The 24637-nt window shown below is 38.6% G+C and overlaps 1 protein-coding gene across 5 annotated transcripts in view; it reads left to right on the top strand.

Moving 5' to 3' along the window:
• Positions 1 to 24637, top strand: part of reln (reelin) — a 155720-nt gene that overhangs the window by 119985 nt on the left and 11098 nt on the right. For 3 of the 5 annotated variants that reach the window (XM_008411936.3, XM_017305227.2, XM_008411934.3), the window contains exons 35-63: positions 131 to 271; positions 374 to 551; positions 1033 to 1117; positions 1202 to 1384; positions 2432 to 2600; positions 3469 to 3574; positions 4765 to 4991; positions 5075 to 5298; positions 6398 to 6548; positions 6645 to 6903; positions 8074 to 8323; positions 9025 to 9193; positions 9380 to 9520; positions 10310 to 10487; positions 11384 to 11577; positions 11806 to 12056; positions 12128 to 12282; positions 12735 to 12949; positions 13616 to 13793; positions 14621 to 14796; positions 14881 to 14987; positions 15761 to 16003; positions 16760 to 16935; positions 17008 to 17081; positions 18415 to 18576; positions 18666 to 18823; positions 19597 to 19822; positions 20884 to 21081; positions 22018 to 22116. In XM_008411936.3, the coding sequence (XP_008410158.1) occupies positions 131 to 271; positions 374 to 551; positions 1033 to 1117; positions 1202 to 1384; positions 2432 to 2600; positions 3469 to 3574; positions 4765 to 4991; positions 5075 to 5298; positions 6398 to 6548; positions 6645 to 6903; positions 8074 to 8323; positions 9025 to 9193; positions 9380 to 9520; positions 10310 to 10487; positions 11384 to 11577; positions 11806 to 12056; positions 12128 to 12282; positions 12735 to 12949; positions 13616 to 13793; positions 14621 to 14796; positions 14881 to 14987; positions 15761 to 16003; positions 16760 to 16935; positions 17008 to 17081; positions 18415 to 18576; positions 18666 to 18823; positions 19597 to 19822; positions 20884 to 21081; positions 22018 to 22116 (5073 nt within the window). The remainder of the gene's footprint in view (positions 1 to 130; positions 272 to 373; positions 552 to 1032; positions 1118 to 1201; positions 1385 to 2431; positions 2601 to 3468; positions 3575 to 4764; positions 4992 to 5074; positions 5299 to 6397; positions 6549 to 6644; positions 6904 to 8073; positions 8324 to 9024; positions 9194 to 9379; positions 9521 to 10309; positions 10488 to 11383; positions 11578 to 11805; positions 12057 to 12127; positions 12283 to 12734; positions 12950 to 13615; positions 13794 to 14620; positions 14797 to 14880; positions 14988 to 15760; positions 16004 to 16759; positions 16936 to 17007; positions 17082 to 18414; positions 18577 to 18665; positions 18824 to 19596; positions 19823 to 20883; positions 21082 to 22017; positions 22117 to 24637) is intronic. The other 2 variants (XM_008411935.3, XM_017305228.2) reach the window with 1 other exon arrangement.

The following is a 24637-nucleotide window of genomic DNA, read 5'->3' on the forward strand; positions in this document are numbered from 1 at the left end:
ACAAATATACATTAAAATCCTCAAATATATACAAAATATTCTAAATCTCAACACAGAGCAATGCACGGTTTTGTACTATAATGTTTATGTAATGGTGACTTTCTAAATAAAATGTTCCCGACTCACCAAGTTCCCCCAGAACTCGGTTCCGTTGGATCCAGACCCACTTCACCCCAGGGGCAGAAGGATGGGCGCTGGATAACGTGCTACTTGCCCCTGGTTGCCCCTGGATGTGCTCTGGACATGGTCTGTGCGACAACGGCCGCTGTGTGTACGTAAATCCGTCTCCTTCTGTGTTTCTCACCGATTTCTGCCTTGATTCAGTTCAGTCTCTACATTTCTGACTTCTGTTCATCCTTTCATTCTCTCACAGATGTGATAAAGGTTATGGAGGCGCGCACTGCGTGCCTTTGGCTCCTCTGCCCTCGGTGCTGAGGGAAGACTTCAACGAGAATCTGCAGCAGGAGACTTGGCCCGAAGTGTACGGCGCAGAGAGGGGGACGCTCAGCGGAGAACCGCTTAAATCTGGAACTGCGCTCATTTTCAAAGGGGTGAGGAGGCTGGAGCGGGTTGCCAGATCTGACTGGAAGTTTCCAGTCCAAACACAATGAAAAACCAACTCCATAAAATCTCAACCTCCAATGAAATTCCTGTTTATAGCACCAGATATAATTCAAAATCAATTCAAACTGATTGATCCCAAAGGAAAATTAAATGTTGTCGAAACTCATATTAATTCAAATTCTTCAAAGAGTTGCACTTGATTAACCAAATTCAAAATAAATGAACTAATAAGTTCAATAGCATGACATTTTCTGAAGTTTTAGTTTTTCTGCTGTTTTGAAATAATTTTTCTCTGAACATTTTCTAAAAACCTGCCAAATTTTGTGAACAGAAGCCCAATTTTTAACTTTCCAGCAGGAAACTCACCCAATCTGGCAACACTGGTGCTGAGCTTGTGCAGAGAAAAAAACCAGAGCAGAACTTGGACATTTAAATCACATTCACATTTTTTCTTCTGTTTGTTTGCAGGATGGACTGCGAATGATTGTGTCGAGGGATCTGGACTGTTCAAACACTCTCTACATACAGTTTTCTTTCAAATTCATTACCAAAGGTACTCCTTCACTTCCTCTGACCTGCATTTGTGATTTTTTTACTTGAATTTTGCTGTAACTGTTCATCCTCTGGGCTTTTCTAGGAGTGCCAGAGCGCTCCCACTCGGTGCTGCTGCAGTATTCTGTGAACGGAGGAATCAGCTGGCTCCTGCTGGACGAGTTTTACTTCCCGTCTTCCACAGACACGCTGTTCCTCCACCTGCCTCTGCCAGCCAGCGCTCAGACCAACGCCACCCGGTTCAGACTGTGGCAGCCTTACAACAGCGGTGAGCCGGCAGCACCAATTCAGCTTCAGTTTTGTTATTTGTATGCCTTTGAGTCACAACAAATGACAGCTCCAGGTGTTTTACAAAAGGAAGTGTCAATACCAATATTACACAGATTTTTATCAGTAGGTACTCCTTCACGTCCTCTGAAATATGATGGATAATTAATACTCAAAATACAGAATATTCACTGAACTCTCATCCAGAACCGCACAGCATTCTGGGGGATGTAGGCAGAAGAAAGGCTCCATCTCCTAAACATCTCACAGTCAACTAAACAAGACTGGTGGAATCAACTCTCTCAATCTTTTTGGTTACCTAGCAACTCACTCATTCTTTGGTTATCTAGCAACAACTTGTTGAGTAGCTGGCGCAGCAGCAGTTTCAGGTTTTGCCACTGTGCCTCATAACTGCTTAAAAATAAAAAAGATGGTGCGGAATAAAAACTGTGAATAAAACAAGAAAGGTCACTCGACCAGTTTGGCAGTATTTCAGATATTTAAAACAAAAAACAAATCAATAATAATCTATATTGACTGATATGAAGGTCTTACATTGTGATTCCAATTTATATCTAGAAATATAAAGTGAATTAAATCCAATCCAGTCATATTCATTCCTAACAATTCAGCTTATAATTCAAATTGGTAAAATGTTTTCCTTCTAAGGAGACCCAAGTGACTGCACAGAGTCACTAACTTTACAAGCAAGCATATAGCAGCAGTCCATTTCTTTTCTTAGTTTACTTTGTTGAATTCATGAAATTTGGCACTGTAAAAATAAAAGCTGCTTTGATTTGACTGATAAAATAATATTTCAACACACAGCTATTATTTTGAAGTTCTATTCATGTAGCAATCTGGACACATAAATAGCTGTGGCGGGCCAGATTTGGCCCTCGGGCCTCAAGTTTGACCCAAAAAAAGTTATTCGGATGCATTTTTTTTCTTTTGTTTTTTATGGCGCAGAAAGGAGGGTCTTTCCCACGGAACATTAATAAGAACCACCACTGATTAGTATGTAATCGTTTTATTTTTTGTCCTCCAGGCAAGAAGGAAGAGGTGTGGGTGATTGATGATCTCATCATCGATGGCAGCTCTCTACACAAATCACCAATGGTAATCGACACTTTTGAGGAAGGACCTAATGAGGAGAACTGGCTTTTCTACCCTGGTGGAAACACAGGACTATACTGCCCCTACCAGAAGGCTGGCCTGTGAGTCTTACACTGCAAAAGCACAGTCTTACCAAATACTTTGGTCTAATTTCTACTACAAATATACTAGCACACTTGAAATAAGACAAAACTATCTTACGAGTAACTTTCAATGAGATATTGTAGCTTGTTTTAAGTCAATAATTCCTTAATATTGACAAAAGAGTTCTAGTTGCTTGCAGATTATTTCACTTATAACCAAAGTTGGTGAGTAGCTAATTACATTTACTTGAGTAACTTTTTTGAATAAATGAAATTTTAGCAGTAAATTTTAATACTCTCTCTTGAGTAAAATTTCTGGATTTTCTCCCCACTGAGTGAAAAACAAACACGTTTAAACCAAAAATTCACCAGGCACAGACCTGCAGGTTTTAAGTTTCATAAGTTTGTTATTGGAAGAGACTGATTTGGAAAAATTTTCTTTTGCCTGATTTTGTTATTTTTGTTCCTTAAATGAGTTATTGTCATTTTTGTCCTTAAAATGCCAACATTTCCACTTAACTGTTATATTTTTGTCTGTCTGATGATGTAATTTTTAAATACTAAATGATTGATAATTTGATCAGTTACTCAGTACTTGAGTAGACGTTTTACCAAATACTTTACTTTTATTTGAGTCATTTCTTGGATGGCTGCTTTTTACATTTTCTTGAGTAAAAATAAGTTGAAGTAGCGTTACTTTTACTTGAATGTAACTGTTGTGTACTTTGCCCAGCTCTGCTTATAACATGGGGAAAAAATGTGTTTTGATTATTTTAATGTGTTTCTGTCACACAGACTAATCGGTGATGAAACCTGTGAAAAAAAAAAATTATTTTTTATTTTTGACCTCTGATTAATCCTAGTGTTTGCGTGTGTGTTGATGCAGGGAAGAAGACGAGTCGGCCATGGTGTTTATCTCCAGTGAGCTCGGAGAGCACTCCATCACCACCAGGGACATCGACGTCAATGAGAACACCATCATCCAGTTTGAGGTCCAGTTTGAAAGAAATAGGAGAGAAAGAATCTCAAGAATACAAAATAATAAATTCCTATAGGAGCCTATTAATAAGCCAAAATTAGATGATATGGTCAAATATTTGCGTTTCAACATGTTTTTCTCACAAAAATGACAATAAACAGGTTTTTTTAATCTTCTGCCATTAGTTTAACAGCAACAGCAGAGCTCATAAACTCATAAAACTATAAAATTACTTCTAAACTTTACCACAAAAATTAAGAATTGATTATAAAGTGTCTTAGCAATATACAGGCTACAAATATATAATGTTTTGATCAGCATTTCCTGATCACAAGAGTGATGGAATGACAGGAGAGCCACCTAGTGGTGGATGTGCATTACTGACCAATCCCAGAAAAGCCTCACTACCTGATCAATGATGTATGGATTGTAATGTCCTTAAATAAAATAAAAAACATCATAAAAAATAAGATTTTAACCATTTTTGTATTGTATTTGCATTGTTTATAGACTTATCTAAAATATGGATTGATATTTATTTTAAATGTTATGAAATCACATCAATAACAAATAGACAGAATCTCCCATGACTGCACTGGTGAGGCGATAATGGTTCTTTAACGGGTTTTCCCAAATGTCTATGCCCATTACTACAGACATCGCTGCAAAATAAGTTATAACTTATAGAATACTTTTTATTCACTATTCAAAAACTATGACATTAATTTAGCATAAGTGCTGCCTCAACCCGTCTGACTTTAACTGCTCATAAGTTTGGTTAATCGTATTAGATAAAATATTATGACTTAATTACCAGATGAAACAATTTTTCATCACAATTTCCTCTTGATTATAAGAAAATATGTAATATTTTATATTATTCTCATCCAATTGAATTTTATTTACCTAGTTTTTATGGTTTTCTACAGCAATGCAAGGTTCCTTTCGTCTTTTTGTTAGAAAATCTAACAACTCGAAGAATTTGATTTTAACTTGCAATTAAAAAATGATTGAATAACATAAAATAAAAAAATTATGAAAATTTTAAGATTGAAAATTTTATGGGATTTTTTTGTTGCATTTTTTCTCATCTTCCCTCCAACTTTCTGAGGCCCCCACAGCGCCTCCTGGTGGCCTCTCCTAAAAGCACTCCTTTAACTGATCACAGTCACATTTCTCTTGTGTATTTCTGCTTTTCTTTAGATCAATGTTGGCTGTACGATTGAGAGCTCCTCTGCAAACCCGGTTCGGCTCGAGTTTTCGCGTGACTTTGGAGCCACATGGCACCTTTTGGTGCCGCTGTGTGCCGGCGGCCCTCAGCCCTCCTCGCTTTGCTCCACAGAACTTCACCCTGCCAGCATCTATTTCCCCGGTACCACACACGGCTGGAGGAGAGAGCTGATCCACGTTGGCAAGCTTCGCCTGTGTGGGTAAGGCCAAAAATACCAAAACACTCACTCGGTCTTTAAAATCACGACTTTGTAAGTTGTAAATTTCTTTCCCTGGAATCCAGGTCCATAAGGTTCCGCTGGTTCCAAGGTTTCTTCTCAGCTGGTTCTGCTCCTCCAACGTGGGCGCTGGATAACGTTTACATCGGCCCGCAGTGTCAGGACATGTGTAACGGTCATGGAGTGTGTGTGAGCGGCACCCACTGTGTGTGTGACCCTGGTTTCTCTGGACCCGACTGCTCTGTTCCAGAAACCCCCAATCCGGACTTCCTCAAGGAGGACTTCGAAGGTACAAAAGAATAAAGTTACTTGTTGCTGCGTATTAAAAATGGAGATGCAAGTTATGAAGTAACGAGTTAATTTAAAGTTGGTTGATGGTTTGATTGATTGATGAGTTGCCATTTTCATAAAAACCTGAGTTTTCTCTTGTATATAGAGCAGTGGTTCTTAACCTTTTTTAAGGTACCGAACCCCCCAGTTGCATATGCGCATTCACCGAACCCTTCTTATTCCAACCCCCCACCCGCCACACAAAATAATTGGTATTCTGATTTAGTAATGTAATTATATTAGTCAACAATTGAAACATTACATTTTGTCCAGTGCCATTGTTGTACGTCAAAATGCTGATTAGTGTTTCATTTATAATGTTTCAAACAAAACAGATGGTTTTGAAATTTGTGGTTTTCTGACATTATTAAACTTAGAGATATTTATAGAATGTAACAACACAGGAACCTTTCAGGTTGTCGAATAGGAAAATAGAAGATGAAAATAATAAAATATGGGAAACACTCAATTCCCCACAAACGGAGAGATGTTCATACAGACATACTCTCTGTTGTTGCTCTTGAAGGAAAATTAAAACTTTGCTCCATTAAGTGCTTTAACTCAGGACAAATATCAAAATCATTGGCACTATGTTTTTGTGCATTATGTTAACATTTTTCTCCGTTATCCCCTCCGTTTTTTGTCACATCAGTAATTTGTGAATGAGAAATTGACCCACTAAAGTGATACTTAAGCATATTGTCGAGTTTTTATATTTAAAGCAGAACTGCATAAAGTGCATTTTGCTCAAACCGGACTGTGCTAGAACTGTTTCTCTTCATTCTGGTATCCCTCCGCCGTCTTTGTTTCTGTATCAACTGGCTCCACTTAAGTACGGCCAACGGCACCCTCTGCTGGATGGCAACAAAAACTACATCACTAATAGGAAGTCTAATTGGTTAATCGTTTTGAAGTAATTTTAACCGCTAATCAACAATTGCTTGATTAATTGCTTGCATCCCTATTTGACGAGGTAGGAATATGTAGTTGTTTGCAGAACAATTCCATATATGTAGTAAATTTGAATAAATACGTCTGGCTTCTGCTTCCTTATCCAGGAGGAGCTGTGGATGCTGAGCATTTCACTCTGCTGAGTGGAGGAAAGCCATCCAGAAAATGTGGCATCATGTCCAGCGGAAACCACCTGTTCTTCAGCGAGGACGGTCTACGCATGTTGGTCACCAACGATATGGATCTGTCAAATGCAAGGTACACCTGCTTAAGCCAACACCAAACATTACTTTGAAAATGTTTGAAACATTTTGAATTTTCAGTTCTGATTGAAAACTTTTCATTCTTCCTCAGGTTTGTTCAGTTCTTCCTTCGCCTTGGCTGTGGCAAAGCGGCGCCGGATCCTCGTTCTCAGCCTGTCCTGCTGCAGTTCTCTGTGGACGGAGGCCTAACCTGGGGACTCCTCCAGGAGTTTCTCTTCAGTAATACCAGTAACCAGGCTCGGCTGGTGGCTCTGGAGATCCCCCTACGTGCCAGAACACCTGCCACTCGTCTGCGCTGGTGGCAGCCGTCAGAAAACGGTCACTTTTACAGCCCGTGGGTCATAGATCAGGTACGTGAAGTGAATTTATCCATAACGTGAACATAATTAATCATGATAATCAAACCCCCAGTCGGTCATGCCAGATGTCTGATAGTACTGACCCAGATTCTGGTTCTGCTGAAGGTTTCTTCCTGTTAAAGGGGAGTTTTTCCTCTACACTGTCTCTACATGCATGCTCAGTTTGAGCGATTGCTGCTACATGTTCATCCAGGAGGAGTTAATGCCACAAATCAGAGACTCAATGCAACTTGTTGGGTTTCCTTACATAGAAACCTTTTAAACTACTTTACTGAACATCCTGCAGTGTTTGATAACTAGGATCAATTGAAATGTGTGTGACTGAATTTAGTTTTTATTTTTTTTGTGAATTTGTTTTATATATGTAAACTGAATTGTATAATTATTTTCACCATATATTGACATTCTATAGATCATGTATGTCAAACTCAAGGCCCACAGGCCAAATCCGGCCCGCTAAAGCTACTTATGTGGCCCTCCAGAATCTAGAGGGCCACATAAATACAATTCAAGATAACAGTTTTGTGCTAACATATTATTTTATCAGTCAAATGAAATCAGTTTTTATCTGTGTAGTGGCAAATTGCTACAATTTGAAAAAATGTAAATATTTTAATTTTAGAAGTATTTATTCATCGATTTCAGAAAAAGCTATAATATTTTAGGATTTCCTCCAGAAATCTAGCTAAACCAGTTGCACCACTGAGGGTTTTTTAATTTTTTTGGTAAAAAAAAAAAAGTTAAAAGTTGACATTAAATTTCAGAAGTAAAACATCAACAACAAAGAAAGAAAATACAGCAGTGGATTAAATAAAACTAGTCTTTCTGTAGGTTGTGCATTTATATTTGCATGCTGTTATCTTTTTAAATAGATAACAGTTTGCTGAAGATTACATATGTTTTATTACGTATAGCTTAATCTGTCTTTGCTATCACTGTTACTGGTGTATTAATAAAATTACTTAAAATAAAGAAACAACACTCAGCCTAGTGGGGGGAATAAGGCCTGGCAGCCCGCCAGGCTTATGATACACTGAGTGAAACATGAACTTTAAGTTTGATTAGTAGTTTTTTCAGTGCATTCTGCCACAGCTGAAAATGAGTTTGACTCCTCTTTCTCCTCTCTCTGCCATCGGTAACGTTTTCTCTTTTACACTTTAGGTTGTGGTGGGTGGCAGTGCAAGCGGCTGGGGGCCACTGGAAGACGATTTCTCCTCCATCGACGGACGGTCGTGGCTCCTCCACCCGGGCGGAACCCGGATGCCTGTGTGTGGTTCTGATGGACCGGCTTTCGCATTCATCGAGAAGTCCAACACGCGATACGCCGTCACTACTGACATCAGTTTGGGCCAAGACGCGTTCATCCAGTTTGACTTTTCTGCATCCTGCTCTGTCACTAATTCTTGCTACTGTAAGCAAAAGGAACTCATAAGCAAACATTATTAATATTTGCATTCGTTAAAAACTTTAAATATGCTTGTTTTATTTTAAAAGGAACATTAGATAACAGAATAATATGATAGAAGTTTGTAAATATTTTCATAAATTCAAGTATTTGGTAAAAAGTTGCCTCAAGTACTGATTAAATTATCTCCGTCTTATTATTATTGGAATTATTTCTGTCATTTAATATTTAAAAAGTACATAATCAGATGGACCAAAATATAAAGTGATGTGGAACACAAATTGACACAAATTCATAAAAAAAACACAAAAAAACAGGCAAAATAAATTTTTTCCAAATCAGTTTTTTTCAATGGAAAATTTATGAAACTTCAACAAAAACTACAGGTGTGTGTCTGTGCCTGGTGAATTTGTGGTTAAAACATGTTTGTTTTTCATTCAGTGGGTAGAAAGTCCAGACATTTTACTCAAGTAAGAGATACTTCATAGTAAAATTACTCAAGTAAAAGTAAATTTACTTGAGTAAAATTACTTTTACTCAAGTAAATAATTTTTACTATGCTTAGGAGCATAGTAAAAATACTCCTAAGAGTAAATTTTTTCAAAAAAAGTTACTGACATGTAACTGTAGTTACGACCCAACGCTGCTGGTTTAAAGGTAAATAGATGAATGGAGGAGTTTTTAAGTGTCTGTACTTCTTTTTGCAGCTGTGGAGTTGGAGTATTCTCTGGATCTGGGTCTGACTTGGCAGCCGCTGGTCAGAGACTGTCTGCCTACCAGTCCCGACTGCTCTTCTTACACTCTGCAGCGGATCCTCGTCTCAGACACCTACAACAAGTGGGGCCGCGTCACCTTGTCTATCCCATCATACGCCAGGTCAGCACAGATCTACGCTTTGCCAACCTAAGATGATTATTACATACTAGTACAGAAAACGACAGGATTGTCTTGCTCTTTCTGTTCTATTGCGTTCAGACATTTACCCTAAAAATTAGGGGTGCGTAAATAAATCGGCATATAATTTATCCAATCTTGTAAAGTTTATCTTTCCCTTTTTTCCAGATCTCCGGCCACGAGGTTCCGCTGGTTCCAGCAGGCTCCCTTTGACAAGCAGCAGACCTGGGCCCTGGATAACCTCTACATTGGTGACGGCTGTCCTGATATGTGCTCTGGACACGGCCGCTGCCAACAGAGCTCCTGTGTGTAAGTCCCAAAACATACGCATCACTAGAAAAGAAATACTTGTTGTATCTGGAACATCAACACTAAGGCATTAAAGTCAAAATCTTACTTTTTACACTACAGTCAATAAGCAAAATATACACAGTTTTACATGCTAAAGGGAATGTTGGTGCATATTTAATATTTTGGACATTTTATGGTTCCATTTGTGTCTCAAGCATTTAAGAAGAAACACCAAGTAATTTTTTGGCAGAAAGTTAATATTTTTGGTGTCTGGAAAATGAGCTGTTTCAAAACAAATGCCTACTGGAAAAGACTCGTGTTTTGTTGTTGGCTTACCATTTGGAAACTACTTGCTGCATTCTTGTTGGTTGTGCAGGAGGCTCCACTTCTGCTTTTCGAAGATGTACGGTTGAATAATTGTGCGTCAGTTTGCAGCCATTTTCACATGTAAACGTTGAGTTGGGCAGCAGCAGCAGCTTATTTGGATTTAGTGACAGGAGGCCCTAAAAACAGCTCAAAATAAGCAGAACAAAAATATGATGATGTAAGAATTATTTGAATGAAATGTAATGGACATGTTTTGATTGGCCTATAGACTTATACTGACCTGTTCAAGGAAGCATAAAAGGTCACCATTAAAGTAGAGCAAAAAATGTTGGGGCCTGATTAGCTAAGAGGTTTTAATCTTAATCTTATTTTCTGACCCCAAAAAACCGAAACTAAATAAAAATGTAATCCCTATTATATTATTCAATGTTAACATTGAATAATGTTTCTTCTTGTTTCTAAATTCACTTCCCATGCCAGGTGTGACCCGGAGTGGGGAGGAGAGTACTGTGATGAGCCGGTGCTGCCGCTGCCGCCGCAGCTGAAGGACAGCTTCAGTCGAGCGCCGTCGCTCAGCCACTGGCACGTTCTCACGGGTGGGAAGCTCAGCTCCGTGTGTGGAGCTGTGGCTTCTGGAGCTGCGCTGCACTTCAGCGGGGTAGGTCTGCCTGTTGTGCAGATTCTTCACCACAGGCATACTTTATGATTTTCTTTTTGCTGTACATCATAACAAGGATTTTGCACAGAAAGGTCTTTGTGAAATATGTTAATGCAGGAGTTAAAATTCTCCTGGCAAAGATTGAAATTTCTGCAAAACCTGCAAAAGACCTAATATGTTTTTCACTGGAGGAAAGTCGGGTAGCTAACAATATAATGTCTGAAAGATTTATATTTGAGCATAACTAATAAAATGTTTGTTTTTATGTGTGGCAAAAGTTTTTCCATTACATTTTACACTGCAAAAACATAAAATCTTACCGTTTTATGTAGTGCAAATATCTTAATACACTTAAAATAAGACAAAACTAGTAACTTTTCAGCAAGATGTAGGAGCTTGTTTTAATTACTGATGAAAAAAGTAACATTTCGACTAGAATTCTTTTCACTTATAATAAGGTATATTTCTAATATTACAAATCAGTGAAATCCGCCACTGTAATTAGAACTTTTCCTCAGTATTAATGAATTATTGACATAACTCAAGCTGAAAAGTTACTTGAAAGTTAGTTTTGTCTTGTTTCATATTTTGCTCCAGAAACTAGACCATAAATACCTGGTAAGATTCTCTCAAATACCAGATAAGCCATGTTTTTCATTATAAAAGCAATAATAAAGGGCAGTTTTAACAGTTATCCTAAATGTTTTATTCAGTATCTGCTTTGCTCTTTAGTTGGAGCCTAATGAAGTTAAATGGGTTTAAAGAACTACATGACAATATTAGAAAAACATTAATTACACCTCTTTACATAATTCAAACCCTTTGTGACTTTAAAATACTTTAGAAAGTAAAGAATTAGATTTTCTCAGGTTGCATCTCTCCATTTGTCTGCGCAGTCATGCACCCGTCAGCTGGTGACGGTGGATCTGAATCTGACGAATGCGGAGTTCATCCAGTTCTACTTCATGTACGGCTGCATGATTCCTCCCAGCAACCGGAACCAGGGAGTCCTTCTGGAGTACAGCTTGAACGGGGGGATTAACTGGCATTTACTCACAGAGATCTTCTACGACCTCTACACCAAACCTGGGTGAGTTTTATTCCTCCACTGGTACCATAAGGCACTGCACACAGAAGACAATGGGAAGTAGTAGAAGGATGACGGCGCGCCATGATTTTAATGCATGAACAAACTTATTTTAATGGAACACAGCGATTCCAAATTTGTGTTTATTTAAACATTAGTGGATTATCAACAGAGTTTTGCTCACATTCGTAATGGAAACGCAGCTTCAGTCTCTGTGTTTCGTCTTCTCAGGTTCGTAAATGTGCTGCTGCCCCCTGCTGCACGTCAGGAAGGAGTGCGGGTGCGGTGGTGGCAGCCGCAGCATGAAGGCGCAGACCGGAGCGACTGGGCTCTGGACAACGTCCTCATCGCTGGGTCAGACCCGCGGGCCCAGATCTCTGACACGTTCGGAGGCGTGGCTCTGCCTAACCATGAGAGAGCGGCTGCAGATGAGACTTCTGGACGAGTCAGTCAGCTGAATGAACAGGAAGAAACACCAATAGGTGATTCAACAACCGCCGCCCGTCACAGGCGTTTCTCTAGGTTTCTAATGTTTGCTTGGTTTTGTTCTCAGTGAGTGACCACTGGCTTTTCTCTGAGGATTGCTCTGTGCAGCGCTTCTGCAACTCCCCTGATGGTGTGATGGTGTGTGGAAATGCAGATGGGAGAGAAGTGTATGCTGTCACACATGATATTGTTCCAGACAAAGGCTGGGTCATGCAGTTCAAGGTAATAATAGCGTCAAGTTTATTAGCATAGTGCATTTCAGCAACAAGGCAGTTCAACGTGCTGTAAATAAAAACATTATAATAAACAAACAAAACAGAAACATTACAGTGGCAAAATAAAAAGTTCTCTAATCCTGGAGATGTTCTTCAGGTGATAGAAGGTCGACTTTGTAACTGTTTTTATGTGGCTCGAAAGGTTCAGGTCAGAGTTCATCATTAGACCCAGACTTCAGGCCTGATCGCTGATTTTTATTCATAATAACTGAAGCTGTGCGTTGACTCTACATCGCTCCTCTTTAGGTCCAAAATAATAACTTCAGTTTTCTGGAGAAAGTTTTGACACATCCACACATTTTTCTGTTCTGAGCATCTGCTTTGAATGACATCGTAATAGAGAGCTGTGCATCATGATCTCCTTATCTAGTGAGTTAACCTTGTCATTGTCTCTCTTAGATTGCTGTTGGCTGCAATGTTCCAGACCGTCCAGCTGATCGACAGATCCACGTTCAGTATTCGGTAGATTTTGGAGTCACGTGGAAGTACCTGGTCCCTCAGTGCCTGCCTGCTGACCCTCGCTGTGGCGGTCAGGTCTCCCAGCCGTCAGTCTTCTTCCCTGCTGAGAGCTGGAAAAGGGCAGTCTACCCGCTTCCAGACAGCCTGGCTGAAACGTGAGCCGTCCATGACCTGCATCCGCATGGTTTTAGCTAGCCTGCACGATAAATCAACGACAGTATATATTGTGATAGATGGGTGATTAGTATCAATATATAATACAACAGGTAGAATATTCAATATCCTCACCTTCCTAAAGTAATGGCCTAAGTAGCATTTTGCCAAAAGTAATTTTTGAAAATGAATCCCCACCTCTTTCTTTCAAAAAAAAACAACCTTTTTAGCAAGATGAGGATATACAGAATATTCACTGAACTCCGATCCAGAACCACACAGCATTCTGGGAAATGTAGGCAGAATAAAGGCTTAACCTGCTCAACTGAATCAACTGACTCTCACTCTTTGGTTACCTAGCAACTCTCTCACTCTTTGGTTACCTAGCAACAGCCAGTTGAGTAACTGGCGCAGCAGCAGTTTAAGGTTTCTCCACCGTGCTTCTTAACGTCTTAAAAATAAAAAAAACATGTTGAGTGAAAACTCTGGATAAAGGAGGAAATGTCATGGCACCAGTTTGGCCTTATTTCAGATGTTTAAAACAGAAAAACAATCAATAATTATTGATTTTCATCTGAAATGAAAGTCTAGCCAAAGGCTTTGTGTTCTGAAAGTTTAATTATTGATGTGATTCTGTGTTGCTGAATGAGGCTTGTTCTTGTCCCCAGCGCGGTGCGGTTCCGGTTTTACCAGCAGCACTCGGACATCCAGTGGGGTGTGGAGAACCTGTACATCGGGCCGCCCTGTGACGGCCACTGCGGGGGACACGGAGACTGTCTGGATCAGCGCTGCATCTGCGATCCAGGATTCACCGGACCCAACTGTTACGCCAGTACCGCCCTAAAGGTAGCGTTTAATCCGTCTTTATGGGTGAAAGAATGAAGTGAGATGGTTTAAAGCATGTGTGCCAAACCTGAGGCCCGGGGGCCAAATCTGGCCCACAATACTTTTATTTGACCCTACAGAGTACATAGGGACACATAAATAAAATCAGGATTGTAACTGTCTGCTTAAATATTATTTTACCATTCAACTAAAATCTGATTTTTATCTGTTTTCTGCCATTTTAGACCGTTTTTTGCAATTCCACAATGCAGACATTCACACAAAATCAACAGATTGCTCCACTTTTTCACATGAATGTGTAGTTTTCAATTTATTGCAAATTTTCTACAAAAATGTTTAAAAACATTGGGCTTAAATTATCAACTCCAACCTGAATGTGGCAGTATTTACTTTTACTGAGTTAACTTAACTTGACATCTGTGATCAATATGGCGGGAAAAAAAGTCACAATTACGGTTATATAGGAGCACAAATATTGCAAAAATTCTTTAAAAATGTCTAAATTAGCAGCATAAAATCAGGAATTTTGACTTTGTAAAAAAAAATCACTAAATCATGACAGTGAAATTTTTTAAAAGTTGCACACTGTGGCTTTATGTATTGGCTCAATAGGGCTGAAAATAAATTCACACCACACTTTTCAGTTCACTTTTCTTCAATTTCACAAACATGCTTTATAAATTACATTTTACTTCAATCCCTAAAACAATATGATGAATGATGTGGTTGAATCATAAGGAAATGTGAAAATGTTCAGGCATGTGAGCACATTTCCAAGCCACTGTGTGATTTTGTTTTGTTTTTTAACACTTGTTTGTTTTCTGCAGGCATCTTTGAAGGAGCGCTTTGACTGGGAAGGGGGAGCTGGACCTCAGTGGCAGGTGCTGGAGGGCGGGAAGCCCTGCACCGACTGTGGCGTTCTGGTGGAGGGCACTGCTCTGTATTTTGGAGGAGCTGATGCCAGGCAGGCCGTCACTGCTGATTTGGACCTGCGGGGGGCCAAGTGAGTCCCATCACTCTTAGGGAGAAGATTTCTCTTTAGAGAAACTCCGTAACTCTCTTGCATTATTTATGTTTCTGCTCATAGGTTTGTGGAGTACTGGGCCAGGATCGGAAGTGACGACAACATGACCATGTGCCACCGTCCCACGTGCCGTAAAGAGGGGGTCCTGCTGGATTACTCCACTGATGGAGGTCAGCAAAGCTCAGGCTGTTACCTAGCAACCCAAGCTGAGCTCCAGCACCTTTGGTCACCTCGTTTTACCGCTGCATGCGCTGTACAATGGCTGCTGGAAAAAACAAGTGTTTTGTTCTTGACATGACGTCCAAAAACCACTTGCTGCATTTTTGTTGGTTGTGCAGGATGCTCAATTAATGCTTTTCAAAGATGTACGGTGTATAATTGCACATCTGTTTTCAGCCATTTTCACATACAAGTGTAAACGCTGAGTTGAGGGGCCGAGAACTACAAAAACACAAAATGTTACCAAGTATTTTTGGTCTAGTTTTTTGTGAAAATATCTTAGTTTGCATAAAATAAGACAATAGTAGCTTGTTCAGCTTGTTTTAAGTAACTAATTCCTTAATATTGATTAAAAATACTAGTTCCACTGGCATATCTTTTCACTGATGAGACATTTTTCCCATGTTATAAGTGAAATAATCTGCCTGTGGAATTAGTATTTTTTTATCAAAATTAAGACGTAGTTGGCCTAAAACAAGCTCATATGTTTTTCTGAAAAGCTACTTAAGTCAGTTTTTCGGAAAATAGACCAAAAATATTTGGTACGATTTTGTTTTAGCATTGTGGACAAAAATGTCAGATTTGAATTTAAAGTGACTTGATTATCTTGGAAAGATTTTGTTCTAAAAGTATAAGGAACGTGTTTTGCATCACCCATAGGCCCATCCTAACCCATCAAGGAAGCGCAGTAGGTCACCTTCCATGTAACTCTCTGAATACTCAGGTGTGTCCTGGACTCTGCTACATGAGATGGATTACCTGAAGTACGTGTCCGTGAGGAGAGACTACATCGTTCTGCCAGAGGTGGCGCTGACTAACGCCACACGCCTGCGATGGTGGCAGCCTTTCACCGTCTCTTCAGGCTTGGCCACCCCGAGCCTGGAAAGAGCTCAGTGGGCCATAGACAACATCCTGGTGGGAGGGTCAGACATCAACCCATCCACACTGCTGGACACCTTTGATGATGGTGAGTTTGGATGCGAATCTGTCTGTGTTTGGTGATTTGATTCCAATTTTTAGGGTCACAATTTGATTCAGAAACCAATTTTTCTATTCAAACAGTTTAAAGATTCTGTTTGAATTATGTGACTAAGAGGAAAAGACAATGTAAACTAATAGAGCTTTTACTTAAAACATTTCTAAAATGTTACACACTGTGTCAAAACTCAACAGTTTATATTTAAACAAAAATACATAAAATTATGTAAGTTATATTACCAGTATTAGGCTAACTAGGCCACCTGGCCTTTTCTCAAGTAAAAAAAATATAAAAAATATATAATTTGTAGATATAATTTTACAAAATAACATTTTTAAAATATATAACTTACAAAATAAATTTGATGTATTTTCTGATGGATTATATAAAATAATTATATTTATATTTTAAAAATATATGCAAATGTAAGACAGAAAATATACAAAATAAATTTATATATTACATTTACAAAATCCCTATTGTAGATATAAATTTATTTACAAAAAAATTATTTAGACTGCTTAAAAATATATATTGCCCAACACATACTTAGTTTTTTAGTTTGCTAAAAACTGAAACAGACTAAAATAGATTTTTGAGAATTTTGAATTGTTTCAGAATTTCCAAATTGTGATTCTCCATAGAATCATTTTTCGCTATAGAATAAAAATTTTTTCTGCACCTCTTTAGTGAAGACCCTGGTTTACCACATTCCTGATGAACCATTTGTTTCACTTCCACTAGAGGGCGTTTCTCATGAGGAAAGCTGGAGTTTCTATCCGAACGCTGTGCGAACCGCCGGCTTCTGTGGAAATCCCTCATTTCACCTCTACTGGCCGAACAAGAACCAAGACAGGACACACAACATCCTTGCCACTCGCGAGCTTATAGTTCAGCCCGGATATATTCTACAGTTTAAGGTAAGAGTGAAATCATGCTCACAGTGGCGTCTGTTTTATGGTTTTTAGGTCCTAAACGTCTCGCTTCTGCAGATTGTTGTCGGCTGTGAGGCGGACACATGTGAGGATCATCACTCTGTCCTGCTGCAGTACAGGAAGGACGCACGGTGAGAGAAACAAGGGAACAATCAGCCTGCACTGCAAACACACACAGTCTTACTAGTTTTTGTTCTACTTTCTAGTGCAACTATCTTCATACACTTGAAATAAGGCAAAACTAACAAGATGTAGAAAAAGGAGTTGCAGTTTTCTGGTCGATCGCAAATTACCGATCTTTATAAAGCCTGATCTGCCGATTCTAATTTTGGGTGGATACCAATATTTTTTGTTCAAAATGTTGCTAAATATAACAGGAAAGTTGCTGATTTGCTAACTGTGGGGTGACGATTACCTGCCTCACAGCAGAACAGAACAGGACAGCGGCTGATTTTTAGACCTTTCTGAGGTAGATAAGATCATCTTTACATGAAAGTATCGCCTGATCCCCCAAAATTAAGGAAATTGGCACTGATAAATCAGTGCACCCATATAGGAACTTGCTTTAAGTCAATAATTCCTTAATATTGATATATAAAAGTATTATTTTAGAATAGAATATACTTTATTGATCACCAAGGGGAAATTGCTTATTAGTTGACAAGCTACTCCATCCAAAGTGTTCAACATTAATAGTACAAATATAAACATAAGCTATAAAATCTACAGCTCTGGAAAAACGAAGAACCCACTGCTCTGAAAACCTCCTGGTTATTCCACCAGAGATTGATCTCTGAGTTAAAACATTAGCATTGTTGTTTTCTTTGCATTATTTAAAGTCTGGAAGCTCTGCATCTTTTTCGTTATTTTGACCATTTCTCATTTTCTGCAAATAAATACTAAATTTTTGCTTGTAATTTCAGGGACATGTTGTCAGTAGGTCATAGAATAAAAGAACAATGTTCAATTTACTCGGTAAAATCAGAGAAACTGATCATTTTAAGTGATCTGTTAATTGTTTCCAGAGCTGTATATATACTTAAGAGTGATGTAGGTAATTCAAACATGACTGAATATAAATAAATAAATGAAATAACTGGCATGCACATGCAAATATATTAATCTATAAATAACCTATAAATGAGTGGCTACAGGTAGAAATTATTTCCTGTGATGCATTTTGGTAAAAATGAGTCGCTGGCTACAGTTTAATAAATAAAGTTTATTAAATAAAATCAAATAATCTGCCAGTGGAACCAGATAAAATCTACATGATCATTCGACTGCAGATGCTTTGAAAACAACCAGATCCAAACTAGTACTTCAAAGATCAGATTTTTTTGAGTGAAAAGATCGGAATTGGGACTTTCAGTGAATATCGGTCGCATTTGGGAAAAAAACATATTGCGTATATCTACAAGACCTCATTTTAAGAATCCTGAGCTGTCCCTTTGACCTCACCAGGTCCGACTCGTGGCAGCTGGTCCAGTCAGAGTGCCTTCCTTCATCTGTGAACAACGTTGGCTGCTCCCCCTTCCAGTTCCACGAATCCACCATCTACAGTCCGGTTAACAGCTCCACCTGGACCAGAGTCACGGTCCAGCTGCCGGACCACGTCTCCTCAGGGTAAGAAACGAGACGACGCGTTTCACAAGATCACTGCTGAGTTTTCACGGCATCAGCGTGAAGCATCTGCCAACTGGCTGATGTTTCAGAGCGACGCAGTTCCGCTGGATTCAGAAGGAGGGAACAGGAGAGAGGCACAGCTGGGGAGTGGATAACGTTTACATCGGCGAGGCTTGCCCAGGGCTCTGCAGCGGCCATGGGTACTGCACGAGTGGAGCGGTCTGCATCTGCGATGAAGGATACCACGGTGGGTCACAAGCCGTACGTCACAATAAGGCTGAGCGACACGGATTAAAATAAAATCCTAGATTTTTTTTTTTTCATGTCTGATTTTAATCTTAATTTTTCTCACTTTCTTTCCAAAAAATAAAAAATAGAAACATGACTTCTCCCTCCTGTGAGTTGCACAAAAAAGTGTCAGACCCATGCTACATGAGTTTCTGTTTAACTATGAGGAAATTGTTGTAATAACATTAAAAAGATGCAATTTTACCAGAAGAATTTCTTAAAATTACAAGAAAAAAGTAAATTTAATGAGAAAAAAAAAGCTTGAATAATTAATTTTTTTGTGAAAGTTCTTATAAAAATTGTTACTTAATTCTCTTAATATTATGAATTTATTTTCTAAAAATTAAATCTTAAAAAAATCTAAACATTAATTGATATAATGGATTTATTGCCCAAGCTTATAATAAACGCATCACATTTTGTTCAAAAATAATTTGCTAGAAAGAACTTGGAAATTTCTGAGCTTGAAAAGTCAAAAATATTTGACTTATTTTCAAAAAATCTATAAAATATTTTAAGGTTATTCTCAAAATTTGAGTTTTCACAAGCAAATTATTTACTTCTCAAACTCAAAAATGTCCCTGTTTTTTACTGAAAAATTTCTGCTGTTTTGGTGAAAATGTAATTTCTTTTAATCTACAATGGCCCTAATGCTCCATTGTAGTTTTGCCCTTATGTTGGTGAAATCTGACACTTCTAAATCATCTCCCTCTCCTTCTGTCCCACCAACAGGCGATGACTGCTCCCTCTCCAGCACAGACTTGCCGAGCTCCATCAAGGACAACTTCGAGTCTGGGGCGGTGTCTCCGGAGAGCTGGCAGCTGATCCACGGCGGCGGCGTGGGCAGCGGCTGCGGGCAGCTGTCACCACATGCTCACGGAGACTCTCTCTACTTCAGTGGCTGTAAGCTGAGGCAGGCAGTTACCAAACCGCTGGACCTCACTAGAGCCAGGTACAGGTACTACCAGAACATTCAGTTACTACAGCTAGAAATTAGCAACGAGGCCTGAAATCTGGGAGCAGTGATGTATTCAGACCTGAACCTTCAGAGACACATAAAGACAGTTGCAAAGTCGGGTTTCCATCACCTGAAGAGCATTTCTAAGATGAAAGGATTAATGTCCTAATAAGATCTAGAAAAACTCATCCATGCGTTTATCTTTAGTCGCATTGATTACAGCAACAGCGTCTTCACAGGTCTGCCTAAAAAAATCACTCAAATTCAGATGCTGCTGCTGGAGTGCTGACTAAAACCAGGAAGTTAGAGAACATCACCCAGTTCTACAGTCCTTCCACTGGCTCCCTGCAGCTCAGAGAATAGACTTTAAAATCATGTAGTTAGTTTATAAATCACTGAACAGCTCAGCACCATAACACATTAAAGATCTGCTGCTGTTGTATCGACCTTCCTGGTTCTGCTCTGCATCCAGAATCAGAACCAAACATGGAGAAGCAGCATTCAGCTTCTATGCTCCACAAATCTGGAACAGAAAACTGCAAAACAGCCGAAACACTGAGTTCCTGTAAATCTAAACTAAAAACCCACCTGGTTACAGTTTTGAATCATAATCACTGGAACATTAACCAACATATTTATTCTGTTTGTCCTTAACTTCAGCCAAAAAACCCTCATCATCATTTATTTATTTGTTCATCATTAATATCCCAGTTGTTCTGAGTTTCTTCAACATTTCTATTGAGATATACTAAGATAATAATAGATTTTATCCAGTTATTCGACTTGCCTTCAATAGTCCTATTTTCTAAATTTCGTTGTTCTTTCTTGGTGCACATGTTTTATGTGTAATGATAATTTTGATGATTTCACTAAACAAAACGTAATATTTATTGGTTTCACAATTGGTGACTGTATTATGTTTTTATGAAGAAAAGCAACTTGATTGATTCATAAGCAAATCATAAAAAGATGGTGTGTATTAGGATGTCTCCTTGTCTCTAAAACAGACCAGACGTCTCCATGTCTCCTCTCTAACCCGCCGTCTGTCTGTCTCCCTGCAGTAAGATCATGTTTGTGCTGCAGATCGGCAGCGTAGCACAGACAGACAGCTGTAACATCGCTCTGGATCAGGCCGACACAGTGGACCGGGCCGTGCTGCTGCAGTACAGCGTCAACAACGGCGTCAGCTGGCACGTCATTGCCCAGCATCAGCCCAAAGACTTCATAAAGGCCCAGAGAGTCTCCTACAACATCCCACTGTGAGTTTATCAGTAAATGCACCAATCTGCAAGAAAAAGATGGATTATTTGTGATTGTAACCAGTTTATTCATTTATTTAAAGTGTCTTGCAAAAGTTTACATCTTATGTTTAGGGCTACTACTAAAGATTATTTTAGTAATCGATTAATCCTTCAATTATTCTGGCAATTAATTAATTGGGTAAAAAAGACACTTTCTGCAGATTTTTAATTTAACTGCTTAAGCCTTTTCATACAACATTAGCAATATATTAAAAGATGTAAATAAACAAATCAGTTCCATTTTATAAACAAGAAAACAAATATTTTATTGCCTAAAATGCAGCAACATAGCAATACTTTAAATCTGAACCAGGTGAAGTTAAACTTTACGAGTTTTGACAAAAGTGTTTTTATTTTAAATGCAGAATGTATGTATTTTTGTACAGTTTTGGCTTAAAAACTCCTCTGAATATGTTTTATTTTCACCAAGTGGCCTTTTTTTATTTTACAAGAAACAGTTTCATAAAAACGTTTACATAAAGTTTATATTCTGCAGAAGTTTAAACCAGGGTTAATTATTATGCAATATCCCAGGCTTTAAACATGCCAATAATTGAATGTATTATCTGAAATTAAAGTTAAGCAAAATTAGGCCACCTTTACTTCCTGACAGGAAGTTGTGGTTGTTTTTCAAGGATTCTGATTGGCTGGCATAGGTCCCATCTTTGCGCTACACTGCCCCCTATGGCTGGTATGTTTAAAGCAATGTGGATAAAAACAGTTTGGAAACCAATCCCGTGTGTATACCATATTTGTTCCATCCACGTGCGTACTAAGATGACTAAAATAATCTACTAACTGAGTTAAAACTCCCCTTTTATTTTTAAAGTGCTTGTTGCACTGGTTTATGCCGATTCACTAACTCACTCCACGATGTTTCTATGTTGTTCCCAGCGAAGCGAGGGTTAAAGGCGTAATGCTGCGATGGTGGCAACCGAGACACGACGGTGCGGGACACGACCAGTGGGCGTTGGACCATGTGGAAGTAGTTCTGTGAGTACCCAATCCCAGTCCAGCTGTTGGTAAACTCCCACCCACCCAAAACCGGCCCGGACAGATCCCTGAGCTTCCCCTGTCTCAACCTCTGTCTCGCCGCAGTAAAAATTATTTCCTTCCACTTCACACAGAGCAGGAAATTCACACCAGGGTGGTTTAGTGGAAAGGGTGTCGTTATATGATTGCCGTTTCGTTTACAGCAGAACTGTTGCTGTTGGATCATGATATTTTCAGTTAGGCATTTTCCACACAAACACGTTGATGTCATACAATTTAATTGTCTAAATACAATCATGTTTAGCTTTTAACTCTGGATGTATTTGGGTTTTTTCTGGCTTATCTTTAATTTTTAGCATTAAAATGCTTATTTGATTGAAACAAACCAGTCAAAATTTACAGTATTAATTGTTTAACTTATCTGCTCTTTGTGGTCATTATAAGTAGAGATGCACTGATCACAGACTTTGTGGCCGATACCTGATTTACGATTTTCCTTTTAAGAAATATACCATTCGAAAATATGCTTAAAGAATTTAAAATCAGGGCCATGATGTAGCGCTGTCTTACTCAGCATTAGAGGTGGGCAGATCAATCCAAATTATCGATAATACTGATACCAAATCAGTATCAGATCAATAATAGCATAAGATCGATGCTTTAGTTTCAGCTTCCCTCTTAAAATGTAATGTATTTTTGTATTCTACTTTCTCCATTGTACATAAGTTATTCTTTTGATTTGCTCTCTAATTATATATATTTTTTTCATTTTATTTATTGAGAAAAAATTTATAAAAATTTCTAATTTTCTGTTGTTTCTATTCTATCATTTCATAATACAAAGTTTTGCATAAATGTGTTTCAAAAATTTTTGTACTTTCATTTGGGTTTCTGCTGCTGCTAAAAACAGCCCAGTTAAAAAAACAAATAAATCCACCCTTCTGTTTTTTTGGCTTTAAGTTAATGGGGGGTTTTTGGCATCAAAAAATTCTGGAATGTGCCACTAATCAGCAGGCACAGCTCGTTACTTAGCAACCACAGCAGAGTTCCACCCGTCACCTAGCAACCCAAGCTAGGTGGCGGGTTGCAAACTGTTGAAAACAGAGCTCTCTGTTAATGATGGGACATCTGCAAAGCAAAGTAAGTTTCATGGGGTTGAAACACACTGAGCCCACCGCCGTGTGGCGCCAAATTTAACTTTATTATCAATGCTTCTTTTTTTTTAACGTCAAAATTGTTATGTGAATGTTAAGGTGACACTCAAACTATTTACTTTCACAAGTGAAGCATTATGATTTTTACTTTTGTGCTCCACTTGGTATGTATGCATATAAAACTTTACTAGAATTGCTCTGGGTTTATGTCAAATGTAATGGACATGGAGACTGAAAACTAAAGAAGAAATTTGGGTGAAAAGGCCACATGAGTATAGGAGAGAAAGAAGAGCAGATAAATTAAAATCAACGCCCCTGAAGTTTGCCTCTACATCTACAAAAAGAGACAAACAAAACCAAGTAACCATAGCAACAATCAACATATGCACATATAATAATAACAGGATGCATGTAGTGTCAAGCGCAGCCTGACGTAGAGTATATGTGAAAACGCCTGAATCCAAACACTGCTTTTAGCAAACTGTGCTAACGTTGGTTAGCTTTTCTTCTGAATCTGAAACTTGAACTAGAATTGTTTTTCAATCAACATATTAAAACTGTTTAAAATTCATGAAATGTTGTGTTTGTAAAAACATAATGAGTGTTTGCACAGTGTACAATAATCCATTTCAGCCCCATACTGAGGTGGTTTACATGCCACATAAAGCACTGAAATCATTATTTTTAACAGCTAGAATAAATGTTTAACAAATCCAGTTCGGGTTTGATTTAAGCATTTTATATTTTGAATTGGCTGATTAAAGAAAATGTACTTCCAACTCCCTGTTATTTTATTTTACAATAGAGACCTACATACATCTGCAGACTTGAAGTGAGATGAATAGCTGACATTCCTGACTAGAAAATGATTTCCTTTTCAAAAGCTTCTGCACCTCTCGCTCTACTGAAATTGGAGAATTTTACATCTACTGCTTTCAGTAACAACTTCCACATCAAATTGTGTTTTTATTTTATTGTTTCTCCTTGAAGGTGCATTCACATCAGCCCCGGTTAGTCAGATTTAATTGAACTCATATTGAATATCAAATGCATATGTGCGGACCAATGACTGCAGTGCAGAGCATTCTGGGTAAATGCAACCAAAACAAACATCAGAGTCTAGCATAAGCTGGAGAAGCGGCTTGTTGTCTTCTACCAAAGACAAAAGAGAAATCCTAAAACTGTTCAGATGTGACGCTACTCCATTTTTGTTTACATTTCACGAAGAAGGAAGTTGCGCTCATTTCTTCTTTGGAGGTTTTTGTGTCGTTTCCTTCTGTGGTTCTTGGTGCAGCGCCACCACAGGTGAGGAGGTGAACATGTTTTTCAGTTAGTTTGGATGACTTGACATAGTGCAGTGTGAAAGA

The sequence above is a fragment of the Poecilia reticulata genome, chromosome 6 (assembly GCF_904066995.2).
Source record: "Poecilia reticulata chromosome 6, P_reticulata-male-v2, whole genome shotgun sequence".
Taxonomy (NCBI): domain Eukaryota; kingdom Metazoa; phylum Chordata; class Actinopteri; order Cyprinodontiformes; family Poeciliidae; genus Poecilia; species Poecilia reticulata.